This window comes from Idiotropiscis lumnitzeri, chromosome 8 (genome assembly GCF_059441095.1).
Source record: "Idiotropiscis lumnitzeri isolate Australia: NSW breed Sydney's pygmy pipehorse chromosome 8, RoL_Ilum_1.0, whole genome shotgun sequence".
NCBI lineage: Eukaryota > Metazoa > Chordata > Actinopteri > Syngnathiformes > Syngnathidae > Idiotropiscis > Idiotropiscis lumnitzeri.
This window is the reverse complement of record NC_142398.1, coordinates 18,758,908-18,776,537: the sequence shown is the minus strand read 5'-3', so window position 1 is coordinate 18,776,537 and position 17,630 is coordinate 18,758,908. Positions and strand designations below refer to the sequence as shown.

The 17,630-nt window shown below is 46.0% G+C and overlaps 1 protein-coding gene across 1 annotated transcript in view; it reads left to right on the top strand.

Annotated features, from left to right (window-relative positions):
* pkd1a (polycystic kidney disease 1a) overlaps positions 1 to 17,630 on the top strand; it is a 51,203-nt gene that overhangs the window by 29,114 nt on the left and 4,459 nt on the right. Inside the window, exons 25-53 of the mRNA XM_088303665.1 lie at positions 28 to 168; positions 630 to 951; positions 1,702 to 1,918; positions 2,248 to 2,407; positions 3,097 to 3,249; positions 3,341 to 3,485; positions 4,170 to 4,499; positions 4,624 to 4,712; positions 5,108 to 5,423; positions 5,935 to 6,112; positions 6,194 to 6,458; positions 6,535 to 6,730; positions 7,657 to 7,827; positions 7,898 to 8,041; positions 9,023 to 9,233; positions 9,352 to 9,478; positions 9,577 to 9,687; positions 9,874 to 9,923; positions 10,274 to 10,482; positions 10,856 to 10,934; positions 11,038 to 11,153; positions 11,918 to 12,120; positions 12,810 to 13,004; positions 13,076 to 13,215; positions 13,399 to 13,529; positions 13,639 to 13,720; positions 13,819 to 13,947; positions 14,096 to 14,267; positions 14,352 to 14,642. Of these exons, the coding sequence (XP_088159791.1) occupies positions 28 to 168; positions 630 to 951; positions 1,702 to 1,918; positions 2,248 to 2,407; positions 3,097 to 3,249; positions 3,341 to 3,485; positions 4,170 to 4,499; positions 4,624 to 4,712; positions 5,108 to 5,423; positions 5,935 to 6,112; positions 6,194 to 6,458; positions 6,535 to 6,730; positions 7,657 to 7,827; positions 7,898 to 8,041; positions 9,023 to 9,233; positions 9,352 to 9,478; positions 9,577 to 9,687; positions 9,874 to 9,923; positions 10,274 to 10,482; positions 10,856 to 10,934; positions 11,038 to 11,153; positions 11,918 to 12,120; positions 12,810 to 13,004; positions 13,076 to 13,215; positions 13,399 to 13,529; positions 13,639 to 13,720; positions 13,819 to 13,947; positions 14,096 to 14,267; positions 14,352 to 14,642 (5,073 nt within the window). The remainder of the gene's footprint in view (positions 1 to 27; positions 169 to 629; positions 952 to 1,701; positions 1,919 to 2,247; positions 2,408 to 3,096; positions 3,250 to 3,340; positions 3,486 to 4,169; positions 4,500 to 4,623; positions 4,713 to 5,107; positions 5,424 to 5,934; positions 6,113 to 6,193; positions 6,459 to 6,534; positions 6,731 to 7,656; positions 7,828 to 7,897; positions 8,042 to 9,022; positions 9,234 to 9,351; positions 9,479 to 9,576; positions 9,688 to 9,873; positions 9,924 to 10,273; positions 10,483 to 10,855; positions 10,935 to 11,037; positions 11,154 to 11,917; positions 12,121 to 12,809; positions 13,005 to 13,075; positions 13,216 to 13,398; positions 13,530 to 13,638; positions 13,721 to 13,818; positions 13,948 to 14,095; positions 14,268 to 14,351; positions 14,643 to 17,630) is intronic.

Genomic DNA, 17,630 nt, shown 5'->3' with positions numbered 1-17,630 from the left:
TCTGTGTGTGTGTATGCGCGATGACAGGTGCTCGTCCAGAGTGGTCACATTCCCATGGTATATCTGGAGTGTGTGTCCTGTAGAGCACAGTCCATCTATGAAGTCAGCCCGAACTCCTATGTCTACCTCCGAGGAACCTGCACAAACTGCCAGGGCGTTCACCGCGGGGTAAGAACACATTAGCCACCCTGGAACGCACAAACTATCACAATCCCACGACTCAGTGGGATGAGGTCACTGCTACACACAGACAACAGTGAGGTCATTATTTCCAGCGTCTTCCTCCTCCTCTTCCTGAATCTCCTTGCTCCACTGCTATTTCAACTTTTCTGTTGCAGGTATTAGTGAGTGGGTGTCAGCCTGAGATCATTGTAGAAGTAAAGCCGGAGAGAATAAGTTATATCCTTGCTTAAAGTGGAAAACAATCGGAAAAGTCCAAATACGGGCTGAGTCACTTGGTACTCGAGTGTGTTTAGCAGCTGGATGTGCTTATGTGGCTTAGCGGAGCTCACAACTCATTGTCTCGTCCGTAAATATATTTAAAGTTCTAACAATGGAAATGCGGTTAAATCCAGTGTGACATTCAATCCTGCAGCACACAAGCACATTTTTTGCGCTGTCTTCACCAGAGATGGACTGCCGTGACGCTGCAGAACGAAACGCTGATCCTGGACTCGTCCTCGACCACCACGGGAAATGAGTGCATGAACTTGGTGCTGCGGCAGGGTGTCCTTCGCCATGGAGACTCGTACATTTTCACCCTACACGTAACCGATGACACGCTAGATGGCGAGGGTGCGGCCTCCATCACGTTGCATCACAACATGCCTCCCGCTGGCGGAGAGTGTCACTTGAGAGCGGGAGGGGAGGCAGGAGGAGACAATAGTGAAGCAGATGGTGGAGGTTGGACCATTCAAACGCTGCTGGACAGAGTACACTTCAACTGCTCAGGTACATGCTTTGCATAGATATTAGTCATAGGCCCATATGCTTTTTTTGAGGACCAATACCGATTATTAGTAGTCATGGAGGCCGATACACGATATTTGAAGCCGATATGTTGAAAAAAAAAGGAGTAAAACGGTGTAAAAATTTGGAAAACCAAAAACAGCAAAACTTGACTTAGTTTAAATGCCTTTAAGCGCGTGTTTAAAAAGAATTTAGAACATGGTAAAGCTTTTCTTTTGAACCTTAGAAAACAGACAACTTATTTTAAACGTTCCCAGGCTCAGCTTGCTTGTCTTCTAGTTCAATGAAAACAAACATTCTTTTTAGTAAGTTTACTACGGCAAATAGTTTTCTATTTGTTGTGAGTTGTAGTAGACTGACATTTATTAAAATTTCAGCAAAATCTCTTGCCTCCTGTATTGCGTGTGAAAATGCCAAATATCAGACCAGATAATGGGCCCAGCCGATAATCGGTCCATCACTAATAAATATGTCACGTTACTCCTCATTTGGATCCCATATTTTATTTTCCCGGCCTTGCGGGCATGTTTAGTTTCGCCCTATTGTGTTCCCGCATGAGTGCTCCCCACCGCAGAAAGCAAAAGAAAGGGTATGATCCAATAAGGGTACCTGGATGAATTTGATTTGGACAAATTGGAGCACACCAGATGCATGTGGACTTGTTGCATTAAGTTCATAATCTTGACATCATGCAACCCGCCATCCCCAACCACGGATCCTTCCTACTTCCAGGTTACAGCGATCGGGGAGTCTCGGAAACACCTTTGCTCTACAGTTTGTTGGTGACCCGGTGCAAGGAAGACTACTGTGAGGAGTTTTGTGTCTACAAAGGCAGCAGTCCCGAACATTCGGCCTTCCTTCCTCCAGGCTTCAGTTCGGCGCGACACCGCGTCGCTGTGTCTATCACAGTGGAGGACCTTCAGGGAGCATCAATCACTGCCCTCAACAAGTAACTAAGTTCAATTGGGTTAATTGCACTGGATTGTCCTTTTAGGTGGGTGGAATGGTGGCCGCACGTCCGCCTCACCGTCCACAGGTGCAGGCTTCGATTCCAGCTCCGAGCTTCCTGGGAGGAGTTTGCATGCTCACCCCGTAACTTTGTGGGATTTCTCTGGTTTATAATAGCGGACTCGAAATGAATTATTCTTACTTTAACACTGTGCTTCTCGAATGTTTTCTGTTACACCCCCCCCCCTAGCAAGAACAAAACAATTTCTCGATCGCTTTTGACTATGACAAATGTGGAAGGACGAACTATTCATGACTTTTGTGTTTCAGGTCAATTGAGGTGGTGCTGCCGGATCCACCAGCTGCGTACAGTAGTCTTCCTCACTGGCTGGCTGAGCTGACTGACAGCAGACTTAAACAGCTGCTGGAGCAAGGAGACTCCCAGAGGGTCCGGGAGCTGTCCTTGGCTCTTATTACTGTTCTCAATGAGGTAGGAGAGGCCTAAATGTGAAAACTTGAACATATGCGTGCATCTATTCAATTCATCTTGACCCCCACAATCGCGTCACAATTATAGAAATCGTCAATACTAGACAGAAACAGAACTCAGCGTAACATCATCCAGATTGTCCTCATTAGCTGCACAATGTAAAAAAAAAATGGGGGAGTGATATTTACGAAAGTTTTTTCACTCGGAAATTCTAAGTACATTTTACAAGAAGAGTTTTAAAAGTTCATTAAATGTAAAAAGTCACTCTAAGGTTGAACCCAGTTTATGATTTTGAGCACACATTTCATACAGAACCTTGTGCATGAAATGAGCGATGTGAAAATGGAAACACTAACTACCCTTGAGTGTTTTTCTTTATTCAATAAACTAGTGACATTTACTCAAAAACGCTTCTTGTCAAATTTACTTAGAATGTCTGAGTGAAAAAATTTTTTTTTCAAGTAAATATCACTCCCCCCCTTTTTTTTTTTTTTTTACAATGTAGCAGTTCACAATCACTATTTAGCCAAAAACATAAAAAAATTGTGTTTACTGTTGCATGAGAAAACAAGATTATTCGTATTTTGAAAAAAAATCTTGAAACAAATATTGGAATTTAGTTTGACCGACCACCACAGCGTGGATATCTGTCAATACCTGTCCTAATTCCTGATTGTATGATGTTACAGTACGAGCAGAGCAGGGAGTCAACTCGGGTGTCTCTAGCGGAGCGGGTTTACCGAGTCAGAGTCCGCAGCAACATTACCAGAGCGCTGACTGCACTGGATCTCAACACCGTGAATGACATTCAGCAAACTTCTGCTGCTCTGGCACAATGCACGGTGAGTATCATGTTTTGTCTGACAAGGGCGAGACGGAAACAACTTAAAGAGCAGACAAGAAGTAGTTGTTGTTTCCTCTGTGTGTTTTTAGGCGGTGAGTCGGGAGTTCATCTGCGAGGAGTGTCAGAACAGCACACTAAACAAACTTGAGTCCATGTTAGAGATTCTGCAAAATGACACCAAGCGGGGAACGGTTACTCCGACTGAAATAGCCGACAACATCCTCAACATTATGGGTATGTCTTGATTGCTTGACTTGGATTATGTCTTAACACAAAACTGAAGGACATTATTTTTGGCCAGTATATGACATATGAAAACTGTGAAATGTTTTTTTTTTTTCTGACCTGAATGACAGTTTTCTGCCTGGTTCGACTCTTCACGATTTCAATTGCATAATTCTTTTCACGTTGTCCTGCGAAGTTGTTTTTAATTATAATATTGTCAATTAACATCCATACATCCATTATCTGTACCGCTTCGGAGCCGGAATCGAACCCATGACCTTTGCGCTAACCAGGTGGCCACCGTGCCGCCCGTCATTTAATTAATTTAATTTAATTGATTTTTTTTTTTTTAATAATTCAGTAAGTAAAAAAAAAAAAAAAAAAAAAAGTTCAATGGATGCAAGACTTGCCAAGTAATTTCTGGGCTTCATTATTCCAAATTTCCCAACGGATCCATAAAAAAATTCTAGATCCAGATGAAATTTTAACTCATTTTGAGAATGAAGATCATAAATTGTAACCATTCACTCATTTGGTCTTTTCTTTAGCAATATTCTCATCACACAATACACGTAGATAGAAAAAAAAAAAGAAATGATGGTCTTGGATTTTGGACGCAGATTTGAGCAAAGCCTTCTCTCATTTTTCCATTCTCCCCACGTCGTCTCCAACTCTCTTCTCTCACATATTTAGGTGATCTGATCCATCAAGTCAGCCAGTCAGCGTCATACTTCCAACCCGCCTATGTGGATTCCACATCAGTCTTCTCTACCTCTCCGTTGACCTCGTCTGGCGCATACCACGGCGGTATCCAGTTTGACCCCTCCCCTTCCTCCTTGGAGCCACACCCACTGCGAGTGGCGGCCAAAGCCTACAGCCTGTCCTCGGTCCTCATGCTCATCCTGATGCACGGCCGCGTCCTGAACGAGGAACCGCTTGTGCTCAGGGGATCGGAGATAGCTGCCACGGGAAAACTGGCAGACCCCCAGAGCCTCCTCTGTTACCATGGCAACAGCAGTCCAGGTGGGCCTGTATATTCAGTGTGTGCCAGCGAGTCATGTCTGCTTACATCTCCTCAGAGTCGTTGGATTTTTCTAAATTGTAAGGAGGGCTGTTCCGATCAATTTGTCATCTGGTCTATCTCTAGAGTGCCGGCGGTTCTCCATCCCGAGAGCGTTCAACAGCAGCCTTGGCAGAGCAGCTGCGGGGAACAGTGTCATGCAGTTACTGTTCCAGGTAAGTAGAGTAAATTTGAACTCTGCACAAATGCAAAGACCAACGTTATAGACCTACAGACCCATATCGTGTGACGACACGTTTGTACACCGTCTGCAAAAGGCTCCCATGTTTGAGGGCAGGCGGTCGAGTGAGTTTGATAACGGAGGCAAAATAGTCAGTTTTGCGTTCAGAAAAATGAACACTTGTGCTGTTTACTCAACTAGGGGAAATAAATCATTCTTCTCTTGAAAGGCCCGTCTTGAAGCGTATCTGCGTAACTGTGCTAACCAAAAGCAACTTTGCCGTCACATGACAAAGATCGTTATGTTGCATGCAGCCAACATCCTCCGACCATCCAGACACAAAGTAATCATGAGACTCCATGAACCCCCTTCTTTGTTTTTCCTCCACAGTTGGAGTCTAATCCCTTCCCCTTCAACTATGTGGCCAACTACACCGTCTCCACAGAGGTGGCATCCATGGAGTTCCGCACTGAAAATGGCACGCAGATTCCCATCTCTGGTCTGGATGACAGTCTCGCCATCACTGTTGCCATTAACAACGGCACTGGCGGAGAGCTCGGCACAGATGCCTCAGTTGCGGGAGGCGTGCCTGCAGCTGGAGCTGTGAACATCAGCCAGTGCGACTCCGTCATCGTCCGGGTAATCACCGGGAACAACAACCGACAGGCTGGACTGTTTGTTCAGCTCAACTTCACCTCTTTGGAAGGTCATTGCTCACTTTTATGTATTTGAATTGCGACGGCGAAGGCACATATGTGCTGTGTGTCAGTGAGAGAGAGAAAGCGAGAGATTGAAAGAGAGTCCGCACAGTAGATTGCGCAAATGTACGGATGTACCGTACTTTCCGGACTATAAGGGGCACCTGTATATAAGGGTAAAAAAAAAAAAAAAAGATATACAAGCTGCACCAGGCTATAAGCGGCAACAACATGCTAATTAAAACAAAAGAGAAGAGTAAAAAATCAAGATTTATTTAGCGTATTTTCTGAACTACAGAGCGGCCCTACGGGTAAAAAGAAAAATCCACAGAAAAGCCGCATGGTTCAAAATCGGGGGAAAAAGTAGCGGCTTATAGTCCGGAAAATACAGTCATTATTTTTGCTTGAAAAAAAAAATGCCTGTAAAATCTAAAAATCTTACCTATAAATAAATATTTTAATGACAACGTGAACTAATATTTTGGGGTTTCAATTACTATGTGACATACCTCCCCCCAGATGCAGGAGGCAAAAGTGCGAGCGATGAAGACTCCAACGAGCCGTACATCGAAGCCTACCTTCATTCCCATGAGCGACCAAATGAATTCAACTGCACCGATAAAAAACGTATCACACTCAGTATGACCCGAAGCCGAGGCCTTGATCATAGGAAGTACACGTTCTTCCTATCTCCCGAGTAAGATCCCTTCACTAAAAATGCACGATCAACGTGGTTGTAAATTATAATTAGCTTAAATTTCTGCTATCTGCTCCACAGAACGTACGACACCACACTCGACTACTTCATCAACGTGAGCGCACCCTGCATCCCCACCTCACCGTCTGCCGGCGTTCATCTTGAGGTGGGGCTCTTTGCCTCACTGTGCCAGTACTTCAGCGAGAGCGAGAAGCAGTGGCGAACAGACGGCATGGTGCCTCTGGCCGAAACCAACGCCAGCAGAGCTGTTTGTCGCACCAGACACCTCACCGCCTTCGCAGCAGGCCTCTTTGTACCACCTCATGCAGTCAGCTTTACAGTACCGGTCAGTACTTAACGCTACAGGAACATATTCTGGATGTCCAGGAAGATCAAAAGGTAACTTTGTTGATGCTTTTCAGGCGCGCTCTGGCCCACCAAGCTTAGTGGTGTTGCTGGTGTGCGTGCTGGGCTTGCTCAGCTATGTTGTTGCGGCTGCCATCTTGCACAAGTTGGACCAGTTGGACTTGCGCCGGGCCGGTGTGGTTCCTCTGTGTGGCACTGATGGACTCTTTAAATATGAGGTTCAAGTCAAAACTGGCTGGAGTCACGGTGCAGGTAAACCGTTCCATACATTTTTTTTTTTTCCAGGGCCGATAACGATACCGATTATTAGTAGTCATGGGGGCTGATAACCGATATTTGAAGCTGATATTCATTTGAAAAAAAAAAAAAGGGGGTAAAGTGGTGTACAAATTTGGAAAACTAAAAACTCCAAAACTTAGTTTAAATGCTTTTAAGCATGTTTAGTAAACAACTTAAGTGATTGACATCGTGTTAAAGCTTTTTTTGAGCTTGGAAAAATAGACAACTTGGTTTTAAAAGTCGAACAAAAAGTGCACGTGCGTGTCTTATAGTTCAATGACGACAAACAACCCTTTAAAGTTTACTACAGTAAATGTAGTAGACTGACATTTATTAAAATTTCGGCAAAATCTGTCCTGTTGCCTCCTTTAGGGCGTGTGACTCGAGGTGAAAAAGCAAACAGGCGGCTTACTGATGATTGGCTGCTCACAGAACCAATCAGATGGTGCTGTGGGAGGGCCAATCTGCTTCTGCAGGCAGGGCCACCAGCACAGCAGAAAGAGAGAGAATTGTGGTGCAGCGAGCCAAAATAAACCAGTTTATAATTTATCGGCCTTGAAAGTTAAAAAAAAAAACAAAATTCTGATAATCGGCAAATGTCTACCCCGGAAATCGGTCTATGACTAGTCATGATTGAGTACTAACAACAGTAGAGCAGCAAGCCCTTCTAAATATGGACAAGGTTGCATCGGGACGCGGTCGTACCATCGCGCTGCCTCGCGGTAAAAACTGAGAAAACCAAGTGCAGTGCGAAAATGCTTTAAAGTCGACAGACTGAGGGCAAGCGCAGCTAACATTAAACATGATGTGAACTTTCCACGCTCAGATTCATATCTATATGAGTGTTGCACCAAGAGGAAAAAAAGTTTGAATAATTGTGTTTGTGTCTCCAATTTCAGGCACAACAGCTCATGTGGGAATCAGTCTTTATGGTCGCGAAGGCCGCAGCGGACACCGCCATCTCGACAGCAGGGGAGCCTTTACACGCAACGCCCTCGACATCTTCCATATTGCGACAGACACCAGCCTGGGCAGTGTGTGGAAAATACGCATTTGGCACGACAATAAGGGTAACGTCATAAACCAGACGCATGCTGCAACAAATTGTTAGGGTGTCTTAAATCATTGGCTTTCCCTCAGGTTTGTCCCCAGCATGGATGCTCCAGTATGTCCTGGTCAAGGACTTGCAGACGGGAAGCAGTTACTTTTTCCTGGTGGATGAGTGGCTGTCCGTGGACAACGAGAAAACGGAGGGTCGTCTAGAAATGGAAGTGGAGGCCTCAGGTACTCAGATTCATGATTGCCGGTGGCATGCTGTGCATTTGGTATTTCATTCAACGCGTAGAGAGAGGACGTTTTAAAACTGCGAACAAGATCTTGATGTAGCCTCATTTCATTATTGGCTATAGTGTTACTATATTTAATTTTATTGGTTTGAAGAGCTGTTTTTTTTTTTTTTTAATGTACGATAAATTACAAAAAAAAAAGGTGATAAATCGACCTGTCGAGCAGAAATGATGCTCTTTCCTATTCAGCTCTCTCATCTCAATTTCTGTCAACTTATCAAACCAAGCCAATTTACTGCTTTATAAAAAGACATTAAATTCATAATTAAGAAACTAAATTAACTAGGGCTGCGTAATTATCAAATTGAATTTTAATATTGATCATGATTTTGGCTGCCACAGTTAAAATAAGCAGATAATTACCAATATTAAACTTTTTCCACAAAGTAATCCGCCATCCACCAGGGGGCGAGCTGGTTATTAAGGCACCACTAAACTACCGAAATAACAAGCGGAATAGCATATTTATTGAGTAAGGTCTTGGTAAAATTTCAATTCTTGGGTAATTTTTATCATTTATTATTGTTTATTCTAAAATGATAATTCCAAAGTTTGATTTTTCGATCATGCCCCCCTTCAAAAAAATGTATTGCCCACGCCTAATTTTCTGTACGTGATCACGTGATCAAGTTCTGCACATTCATCCATTTTCCTTGATTCTGCTGTTTATACATTTCAATGAATTGCCCGGTCGTGCATACGCTAGTGGAAGCAGTGCAGCAAAGAGTAATCCTACAAAGTAAAGAGAGTTGTTCAACTGTGAGGAATAAATTAAAACAATTTCATGGGAGAAATATTAGAATTTAGCTTGTGAATCTATGACAGTGCTCCTGAAAATATTTAGGCCAGCAGAGAAGGCCTTTGCTGGCCCTGACCGCTCCCCATTGGTGATTCCTGACTCGATATTTGGTTTCTTCAGACGAGGGATCCCTTCACCGGTTTCCCCGCCTCCTGCGGAGTGAACTGCAGAGGGCGCTGTGTGAGAGTCACCTGTGGCTGTCGCTGTGGGAGAAGCCCCCTCGCAGCCCCTTCACTCGCTTGCAGAGAGCCACATGCTGTGCTTTGTTGCTGCAGCTATTTTCGGCCTTCAACACACTGTGGTACAGCGTTGTGGTGGACAAGAGACTCAGGTGTGTGCACATTTTTCGACGGCTGGTTGTTTTTGTCCTGTGGTTGTGGTTACTCTCTGTAGGTAACAAAGAGCAAAATGTCGTCTCGTTCCTATTCTGTCATCCTTTTCTGTTGCAGCCCGCAGGCCGTGGCGCAGTTATCGTCACTAAACGGCGAGACCGTAGCAGCAGGCGTGGTGACATGTCTGATTGCCTACCCTCTTTACCTCCTCGTCTTCACACTCTTCAGAATGAGCCGCAGCAAAGTAATGAGACCAAAACTGCTCTCGCGCAAACTATAAGGTGACGATTTTCTGTGTTATTTATTTCTTTATTTATTATTTATTTTTGTGCAAACATTTAGTGCGTGTCAGTGAAGGAGGTGCCTCCACCAGGGGACCAGGAGTCAGTGGAGATCGATTACTTTCTGGAGAACTCCATGGCTGGAAGTTCCTTCCTCTACTTTGACGGCGAGGTAGTTCCTCCTTGGCGAAAATGATCATGTGATCATTTGCTGCTGTTTCAGTGTTCCATTTTCCTGGAAATCAACATTTATGTCGAATGTGTGGAATAAAATTCTCGTGCGCATTACCTCTTACCTTCTCATGGTCCATCCCTCTGTTCCTTTTCTCTTTCTCTCGCTCTCTCAATCTTTCCTCAGACCAATTCAGAGGAGACCAATGTGGATTTGCCCACGCCATCCACCAAAAGGTCAGTTACTTCGTTGGTGTGGCACTTATGTTTTCTTTCAAATCCTTCATTTCAAACGTTAACATTGGTTTCATCCTGACATCGGTTGACTAAATGAAGCTTCAAATGTGCTTCATGAACCAGTTGTAGTACTTTTGGACTCCTGTAGATGGCACTCTTTGTTCAACACTGGGCTGAAAGCACAATGACTTGCCATTTTTTGAAGCCTTTTATTTAAACCAACAGTGCCACCTAGAGGAGTCCAAAAATACAACAAGTGGTTCATGAAACATCTTGAAGCTTCATTTCCCCATCACTAGACATCGGGTGTTTATTCAATGCTCATGATGGCCTCACTTTCTGTATTTCAGCATGGAGAGTTGGGGCATGGCAGAGGAGGAGACGGAAGACAGGGACTGGCCCGAGTTGTTGGGTCATGTGTCTGAGACGGGAGGGGCGGGACACGGTGCAGGGTTGCCGAGGTTGAAGAGGGGCCAAGGGAGCAGGCACCTTGGTGTGGACATGACCTTTAACCCTGATGACGAGGATGAGCAACGTCACAAATGCTTTACTTCTTCAGGTAAGCTCAGATCACATTTACTGTAAAACGTTCGGGCATCCAGTGTTCCCTCGTTACGTCGGCGTTCGGTTATTGAGGCTTCAGTCTATTGTGGGCTTTTTTTTTTTTTTTTGGTGACCATAAATTAATTTTAACCTTGCCATTTTTTATTATTTTCTTGCTATTTTTCCACCGTGTAAGTCAGCCCAGTCCGATATTTTTTTTTTTTTTTGTTTGGGTAATTTTTTTTTACAAAAATCAACACCACTAACGTGAGAGCTGATTACTCCAAAAATCGACTTTTCCTCATCATGCGTGCATTAGAAAAAAGCTCAGAGCGCGCTGCTTCCCTCAGACCGTTTGGAAACTCATGTTGAATTGCTTTTCCTCGCAGATGAGGACCTGATCAAACACATTCTGAGCGATGGCCAGAACTTCTTTCCGCAAGCTGATGAAAGCGAGATGGCTGATCTGTAAGTATCGACGGAACCCCCAAATAATTCACCAGTCTTTGCTTTGATGTGTTGCGGTTCTTATTGAACTGAATTCTATTTCTTTTCCTCACCCGTGTTGCAGTTCGAGCATTTTAGAAGATAGCACAGAGGTGATTCTTCTCCAGAAAATCAACGACCCTCTTCCTCTCGATTCAGTCAGAAGAGAACCACCGAGAACTGCTTTCTCCTCCAATACAGGTCCGTTACATACTGTTTGCACGTTTGTATAATTTTTGATGAAACTATTTTGTGTCTTCTTCTGATCAACTCATTTTCATCACAGTTTCGACTTTTTACATGGGTTGTCCAACTATAATGGCAACACAACTAATTTGATTACATATCATTTGTCTTCTTGGCTGATTTACAGAGACCTGACATCGGTTGCATCGGCATGGGTTTTAATTTCCGGACTATAAAGCACACCTGCATGTTAAAGCAGCTCCACTGAAAGGGAAAAAACAAAACAAAAAAAAAAACAATACACAAGCCGCACAGTGCCTTTTAACACTGCAACGACTTTGCTAATTAAAACAGAACAGAAAAAATATATATATATTTTGAGTATTTTCTAAACGATAGAGCGCCCCTACTGGTGAACGAAAAATCCACAGAAAAGCCGCACCGCTGTATTCGGCGCATGGTTCAAAATCTTGGTAAAAAGTAGCGGCTTATTGTCCGGAAAATACGGCATCCTTCCTATAATCTTTTATATTTAACGCTTTTCTGTCAAACATGATGTTTTGTCCGATTTTATTCAATAACAAGACCTGCGCTGGCACACTTTACCACACCTGTAACAATGTTGGTATTTTTGCTCTCGTCTCAGAAATCATCAAACTAATTGTCTTCTTCTCCCGAAACAATTCAATCTTGTTTCTCTTGTGACTTGAAGTCAACTATTTGCCAAAGGTGCTTTGTGCCGTCATTAAGTGTGTTTGTTTGACCCCGCCCCTCTCCAGTCGTTGCAGATGTGTGTCGTCCCAGACGGTTCCCTCCCTGGTGTGGACGCGCCGCCCTGTGGGGGAGCTGGGCAGCGATCGCCCTGGCCAACAGCGTATCCATCTGGGCAGCTCACGGGTTCGATCAGAAAGTTGCCACGATGTGGCTCGTCTCCTGTTTTGCCAGCTTCCTCTGCTCCTGTCTGCTGTTGGAACCGATAAAGGTAAGACGCTAAATAGGCTTGCAAAATATTAAAGGGGAAGTCAACCTCAAAATATTATTTGCAATATGTTCTATGTGCCTTCACTTGTCCATACATGATAAATTGCGTTTGTGGAACATGAGTTAAGCAACAAAATCCACCCGCTTTTACCAATCTCAGGGGGCGTCCATTACATTTGCTCAGGGCTCAGATATCGACCAATCATAGCTCAGCTTCAGAGAACAGATGAATGAACTGATTGAATTGACATCAGAAGCCCACTGGGTTGTTGATTGTTTTGTTCCTGATATTTGAAGTTGATGTAAATCTATGTCAAAAGGGGATTCATTCAAAGGACCTCGAGACTCAGCTTGCAAAGGTCACATGACCAAACTCAGAAAATACGGTGAGCCGTGATCAGTCGTTAGGTGAGCCCTGAGCAACTGTGATGTCATTTTAAGTCGACAACAAGCGGCAAAATGGCCGCCCAATGAGATGTGTAAAAACAGGTGGATTTTGCTGCTTAATTAGTGTTCTACAAACAAAATATAAATCAGAACACCAATGTTTAGACTAGAGAAGCCGCATAGAACATATTAATCGAAAGAACATATTTGACTCAACTTCCCCTTTATGCTTCATTGTTTCATTCCTTTCAGTTGTTGGACTGATTTTTTTTGTCATGAACGTCTCTTCCATTTGTCCTTCAGGTGTTGTGTGAGGCCATCTATTATGCCGTGTTTGTGTGTCGTCTGCGCCCGGAGGACCAGGATGTGCTGGTTGAGTTCCCCATGGTGGAGAGGGTTGTGCAGCGGGTCCACAGGGTGCGGCCGCCTCAGGGCTACGCTCTGTCTCAGGACCGGCACCAGGCCCGCAAAGTCCGCATGCTGCACACCATGTTGAAGGTGAGCAAGACACGCATCACATGCGCTTCAAAGTTTTCCAAGTTGACGTGATTTTTCTTGTTGTCTTTCAGAACTTCCTGGTCTACATGTTCTTCTTGTTGGTGGTTCTCCTTCTCAACTATTCGGACTCTGCCAAAGACGCACACAGCCTGAGACTGCATAGTCAGTTGCAACACGTGTTACACACACCTGAGTATCTCAACATCAGCAGGTAAAATCAAGATTCTGCCTTTCAACAGATTATTTTCAACAATATGAATCGCAACCGTCGATGTGTTTCCCTTCTTGTGTCCAAAATATTAAAGTTACACAACCGCAATAATAAAATATTATGGTAAAAAATCAAATTATCTTTCCGCGTCTATTTCCTAATCTGCGCTACGTTGTTGTTTAGCCGACACGACGTTCTGACTTGGCTGAACAAATCCCTAATACCTCGCCTTCTGAACGACTCGGCCCTCCTCGGAGACACGGGAAGTGTCCTACTCGGCACGATGAGACTCCGGCAAATGCACCACACGCACGGTGAGACGTCGTTATGTTGGGTTTCATGAACCCAAAATCGAAAAAGATTTTTTAAAAAAATGCCCTCCAATCTCAAAGCATTAATGAATATTTTGATCTCTTCTTTCAGTTCTTGCTGGCTCCAGATCAGTTGACAGGTGGGAGCGAGGATGGCCTAGCAAGACAGCTTCTGGTGCTGAAGACACTAAACGGTAAAGAAAGGATTGTTCGTTGAAAGTTAGTTACCTTTAAGGACCTATTCGGTGTCGTGTTTTTTTTTTTTTTTTTAATGTTTTTCTCGTCATACTAGGTTTTGGCATTTGGGTGAGAAAGGTCTGCTCAATAACGCCACAGAGTTGGTCATCCAGCTGAACAGAAGTCTTGAGGAGGCCTCGAGCTCTCTGCAGCAGCTACAGCAGCAAAACTGGCTCGGTCACCGGTAAATAACGTTTCCAAACGGAGTTCAAGTTCCGGAAAAATAGTTATCGGATTACAATAAAAAAAAAAAAAAAAGGACTTCTATAATTGCGATCAATTTTTGCCTCACAAATAAATTCCGTTCTGTCTTTCTGTGCGTTTCCTTGCAGGAGTCGTGCTTTGTTTGTGGAGTTCTCGCTCTACAACATCAACACAAAACTCTTGGCAGTCTTTTCTTTCCTCTTTGAGTTTCCAGTTTCTGAGCGTGCCCAGTCCGGCCTTGACCTCGTCGTCATCTCTCTGTGGCCAATCACGGGGCTGGATCTGCAACTTCTTTTAATGGTAACCACCGACTGGACATACCAATTAGCGGAATGCAAATAAATCATTTTGGTGACGCAACTTCACTTGTTTTCCTCTTTCCAGATGGTCCTTCTTGCCCTGGTGTTATATTTCCTGACACGAGGGCTCTTGGGTTTCCTCCGAGAAGGTTACTCGTACCTGCTGTCCACCTGGAGATTCCTGGGGATCTGTAAACTTGCTCTGGCAGCATCTATATGCGGCCTGCATCTGAGTCGGTGTGTCTCGGCCCAGAGGCAGTGGGCGGCGTACCTCAGTCACCCACGGGATGCCTTTACAGACTTCTACCCCCTTGCCAAACAAAGTCAGATGTATACAGTCATGGCTGCCTTGCTGCTCTTTATACTGGTGCTCAAGGTAAGTCGTAATCATCAAAAGAGACGAGTGATGGGTAAATGAAGCTTCAAATCTGCTTCATGAACCAGTTGTCGTACTTTTGGACTCCAGTAGATGGCACTCTCTGTTCAACATTGGACTGAAAGCACACTGCCATTTGTGAAACCCTTTATTTAAACCAACAGTGCCATCTAGAGGAGTCCAAAAATACAACAACTGGTTCAGGAAGCAAATTTGAAGCTTCATTTTTCCCATCACTATGTTACACGTAATAATCAAGTGGTCAGTACAGTTAATGTATTTATTTTAAAGGAAGTGATCAGTTTTTCCAAGATGGCGGCGCGCATGGACGCAGCGGCTAACAGCTCCCCCTCACAGTGCTCCTTTTTACTTTTTATTAGTGTTTGCTTGCTCTTATTGGCATCAACTGAGGCACAACATCGATATACCCGCCAAGACATCGTGAACATTGGATATCGATGCGAAATAACCATCACAGAGGAATTTTGCTATGATCGCAAAATTCCGAACGAACTGGCGAGGCTGCCCGGCTCACCATGGCTGGTCATCGGGGCCGGGAGGCGGCGCAGGCGACGCAGAGAGAGGAGGCAGAAGCGAGGCTGCAGGTCCGGTGTCTTGCAACGGCTGCGACGGCAGCCCCATAGGCAACCACTACCGAGTCTGCACCTCACCAACGCCAGATCCGTGGTCCACAAAATCGACGACCTGGGATTACAAATCCTGGGAAACCGCTATGTGCGCGATAGCAGTGTGATCGTCGTCACGGAAACCTGGCTGCACGCAGACGTCCCCGACGCTAGCATCCAGCTGGCCGGGCGCTCGCTACATCGCGCGGATCGGACGAGGGACACCGGTAAGAGGAGGGGCGGGGGGCTCTGTGTTTACGTGCATGAGAACTGGTGCGGCGATAGCACGATCGTCGAGAAGCACTCTTCCCCCGACATCGAGTTCATGTCCGTTAAATGCCGGCCTTATTTTCTCCCGAGGGAGCTAACGGTAGTGATTGTCACAGCTGTTTACATCCCTCCCGACGCTAGCACTAGCACGGCGCTCTCGCTACTCGCGTGCGTCATCAATAAACATCAGCGGGCCCACCCTGATGGCGTTCACGTAGTAGCGGGAGACTTTAATAAGGCCAATTTAAAGACTGTACTCCCAGAGTTTCACCAGCATGTCAAGTGCCCAACGAGGGGAGACAACACTCTCGACCATGTGTACTCGAATATCAAGCACGCATACAGAGCCCTCCCACTCGCCCCTCTCGGCCAGTCAGACCACCTGTCCTTGCAGCTCGCACCTGCGTACACCCCTCTCAGGCGCAGGTTCAGGCCTACCACAAAGACTGTGAAAACCTGGCGTGACGACGCCATGAGTGAATTACAGGACTGCTTTCATGACACAAACTGGGACCTCTTTGATCATCAGGACCTTGATGTCTACACGCATTGTGTACTGGACTACATCAAGTTCTGCATGGAAACTGTGTCCCAACATAAGACTATACGGACCTTTCCAAACGCGAAGCCCTGGATGTCCAGCAGGGTTCGCTCTCTCCTCAAGGCCCGTGACGCTGCCTTCAGGTCAGGCAACAAAGCCCAGTACAGGGTGGCTCGTGCTGACCTGAGCAAAGGCATCAAGCTAGCCAAGGCAACCTACAAGGGAGGGCTGGAGGCCCACCTTGCCAGTAACAGGCCACGGGAGGTGTGGCAGGGTCTACGGAGCATCACCAACTTCCGTGGCAGCAGCACGACCTCTGTAGACCCGAGTGCATCGCTGGCAGAGGAGCTTAACTGCTTCTTCGCTCGCTTTGACTCGCCCCAACCGTCACACCCCCGCACTTCAAGCTCCAACTCCCCCCCACTCATCGTAGAGGAACACGATGTGAGGCGCGCGCTCCTGGCGGTCAACCCCAGGAAAGCTACTGGACCCGACGGAATACCAGGCAAGGTCCTCAGAGCATGTGCCCACCAACTGTCACATGTTTTCTGCAGGATCTTCAACCGCTCCCTGGCTCAGGCAGTCATCCCCTCCTGCTTGAAAACTTCCACCATTATTCCTGTCCCCAAAAAGTCACCAGCCGTCCACCTGAATGACTACCGTCCTGTTGCTCTCACACCAGTCATTATGAAGTGCTTCGAGAGGCTGGTTCTCCAGCACATCAGGGACTGCCTTCCTCCCACTCTGGACCCCTACCAGTTTGCATACCGGGCTAACAGATCCACTGAGGACGCCATCGACACTGCTCTGCATGTTGTGCTGGGCCACCTGGAACGACAGCAGAGCTATGCAAGGATGCTCTTTGTGGACTACAGCTCGGCATTCAACACGATCATCCCAGACATCCTCGTCGCCAAACTGGACACTCTCGGCCTCCCTGCCCTCACACGCATCTGGATTAAGGACTTTCTGACCAACAGACCCCAGACTGTGTTGCTCGGCCCCTACACGTCCTCCACCCTCATGCTGAGCACCGGTTCCCCCCAAGGATGCGTGCTGAGCCCTCTCCTGTACGCCCTCTACACCTACGACTGCAGCCCGGCCCACGGCAACAACACCATCGTCAAGTTTGCTGACGACACGACAGTGGTCGGTCTGATCTCGGAAGGTGACGAGACAGCCTACAGAGAGGAGGTAAAGAGACTGACAACTTGGTGCAAGGACAACAGACTGCACCTTAACTCTGCTAAAACAAAGGAGATTGTCGTCGACTTCAGGAGGAACAAGACGCTGCCGCCCCCCCTCTGCATCGAAGGCGTGTGTGTGGAGAGGGTCCACACGTTCAAGTTCCTGGGAGTACAGATCTCCGATGACCTTTCTTGGAGTCACAACACCACAGCAGTGGTAAAGAAGGTCCGCCAACGTCTGCACTTCCTGAGAGTCCTCAGGAAATTCAACCTGGACAGGAAGCTGCTGCTGGCCTTCTACCACTCGTCCATCGAGAGCCTGCTGACGTACTGTGTCTCCACCTGGTACAGCGGCTGCACTGAG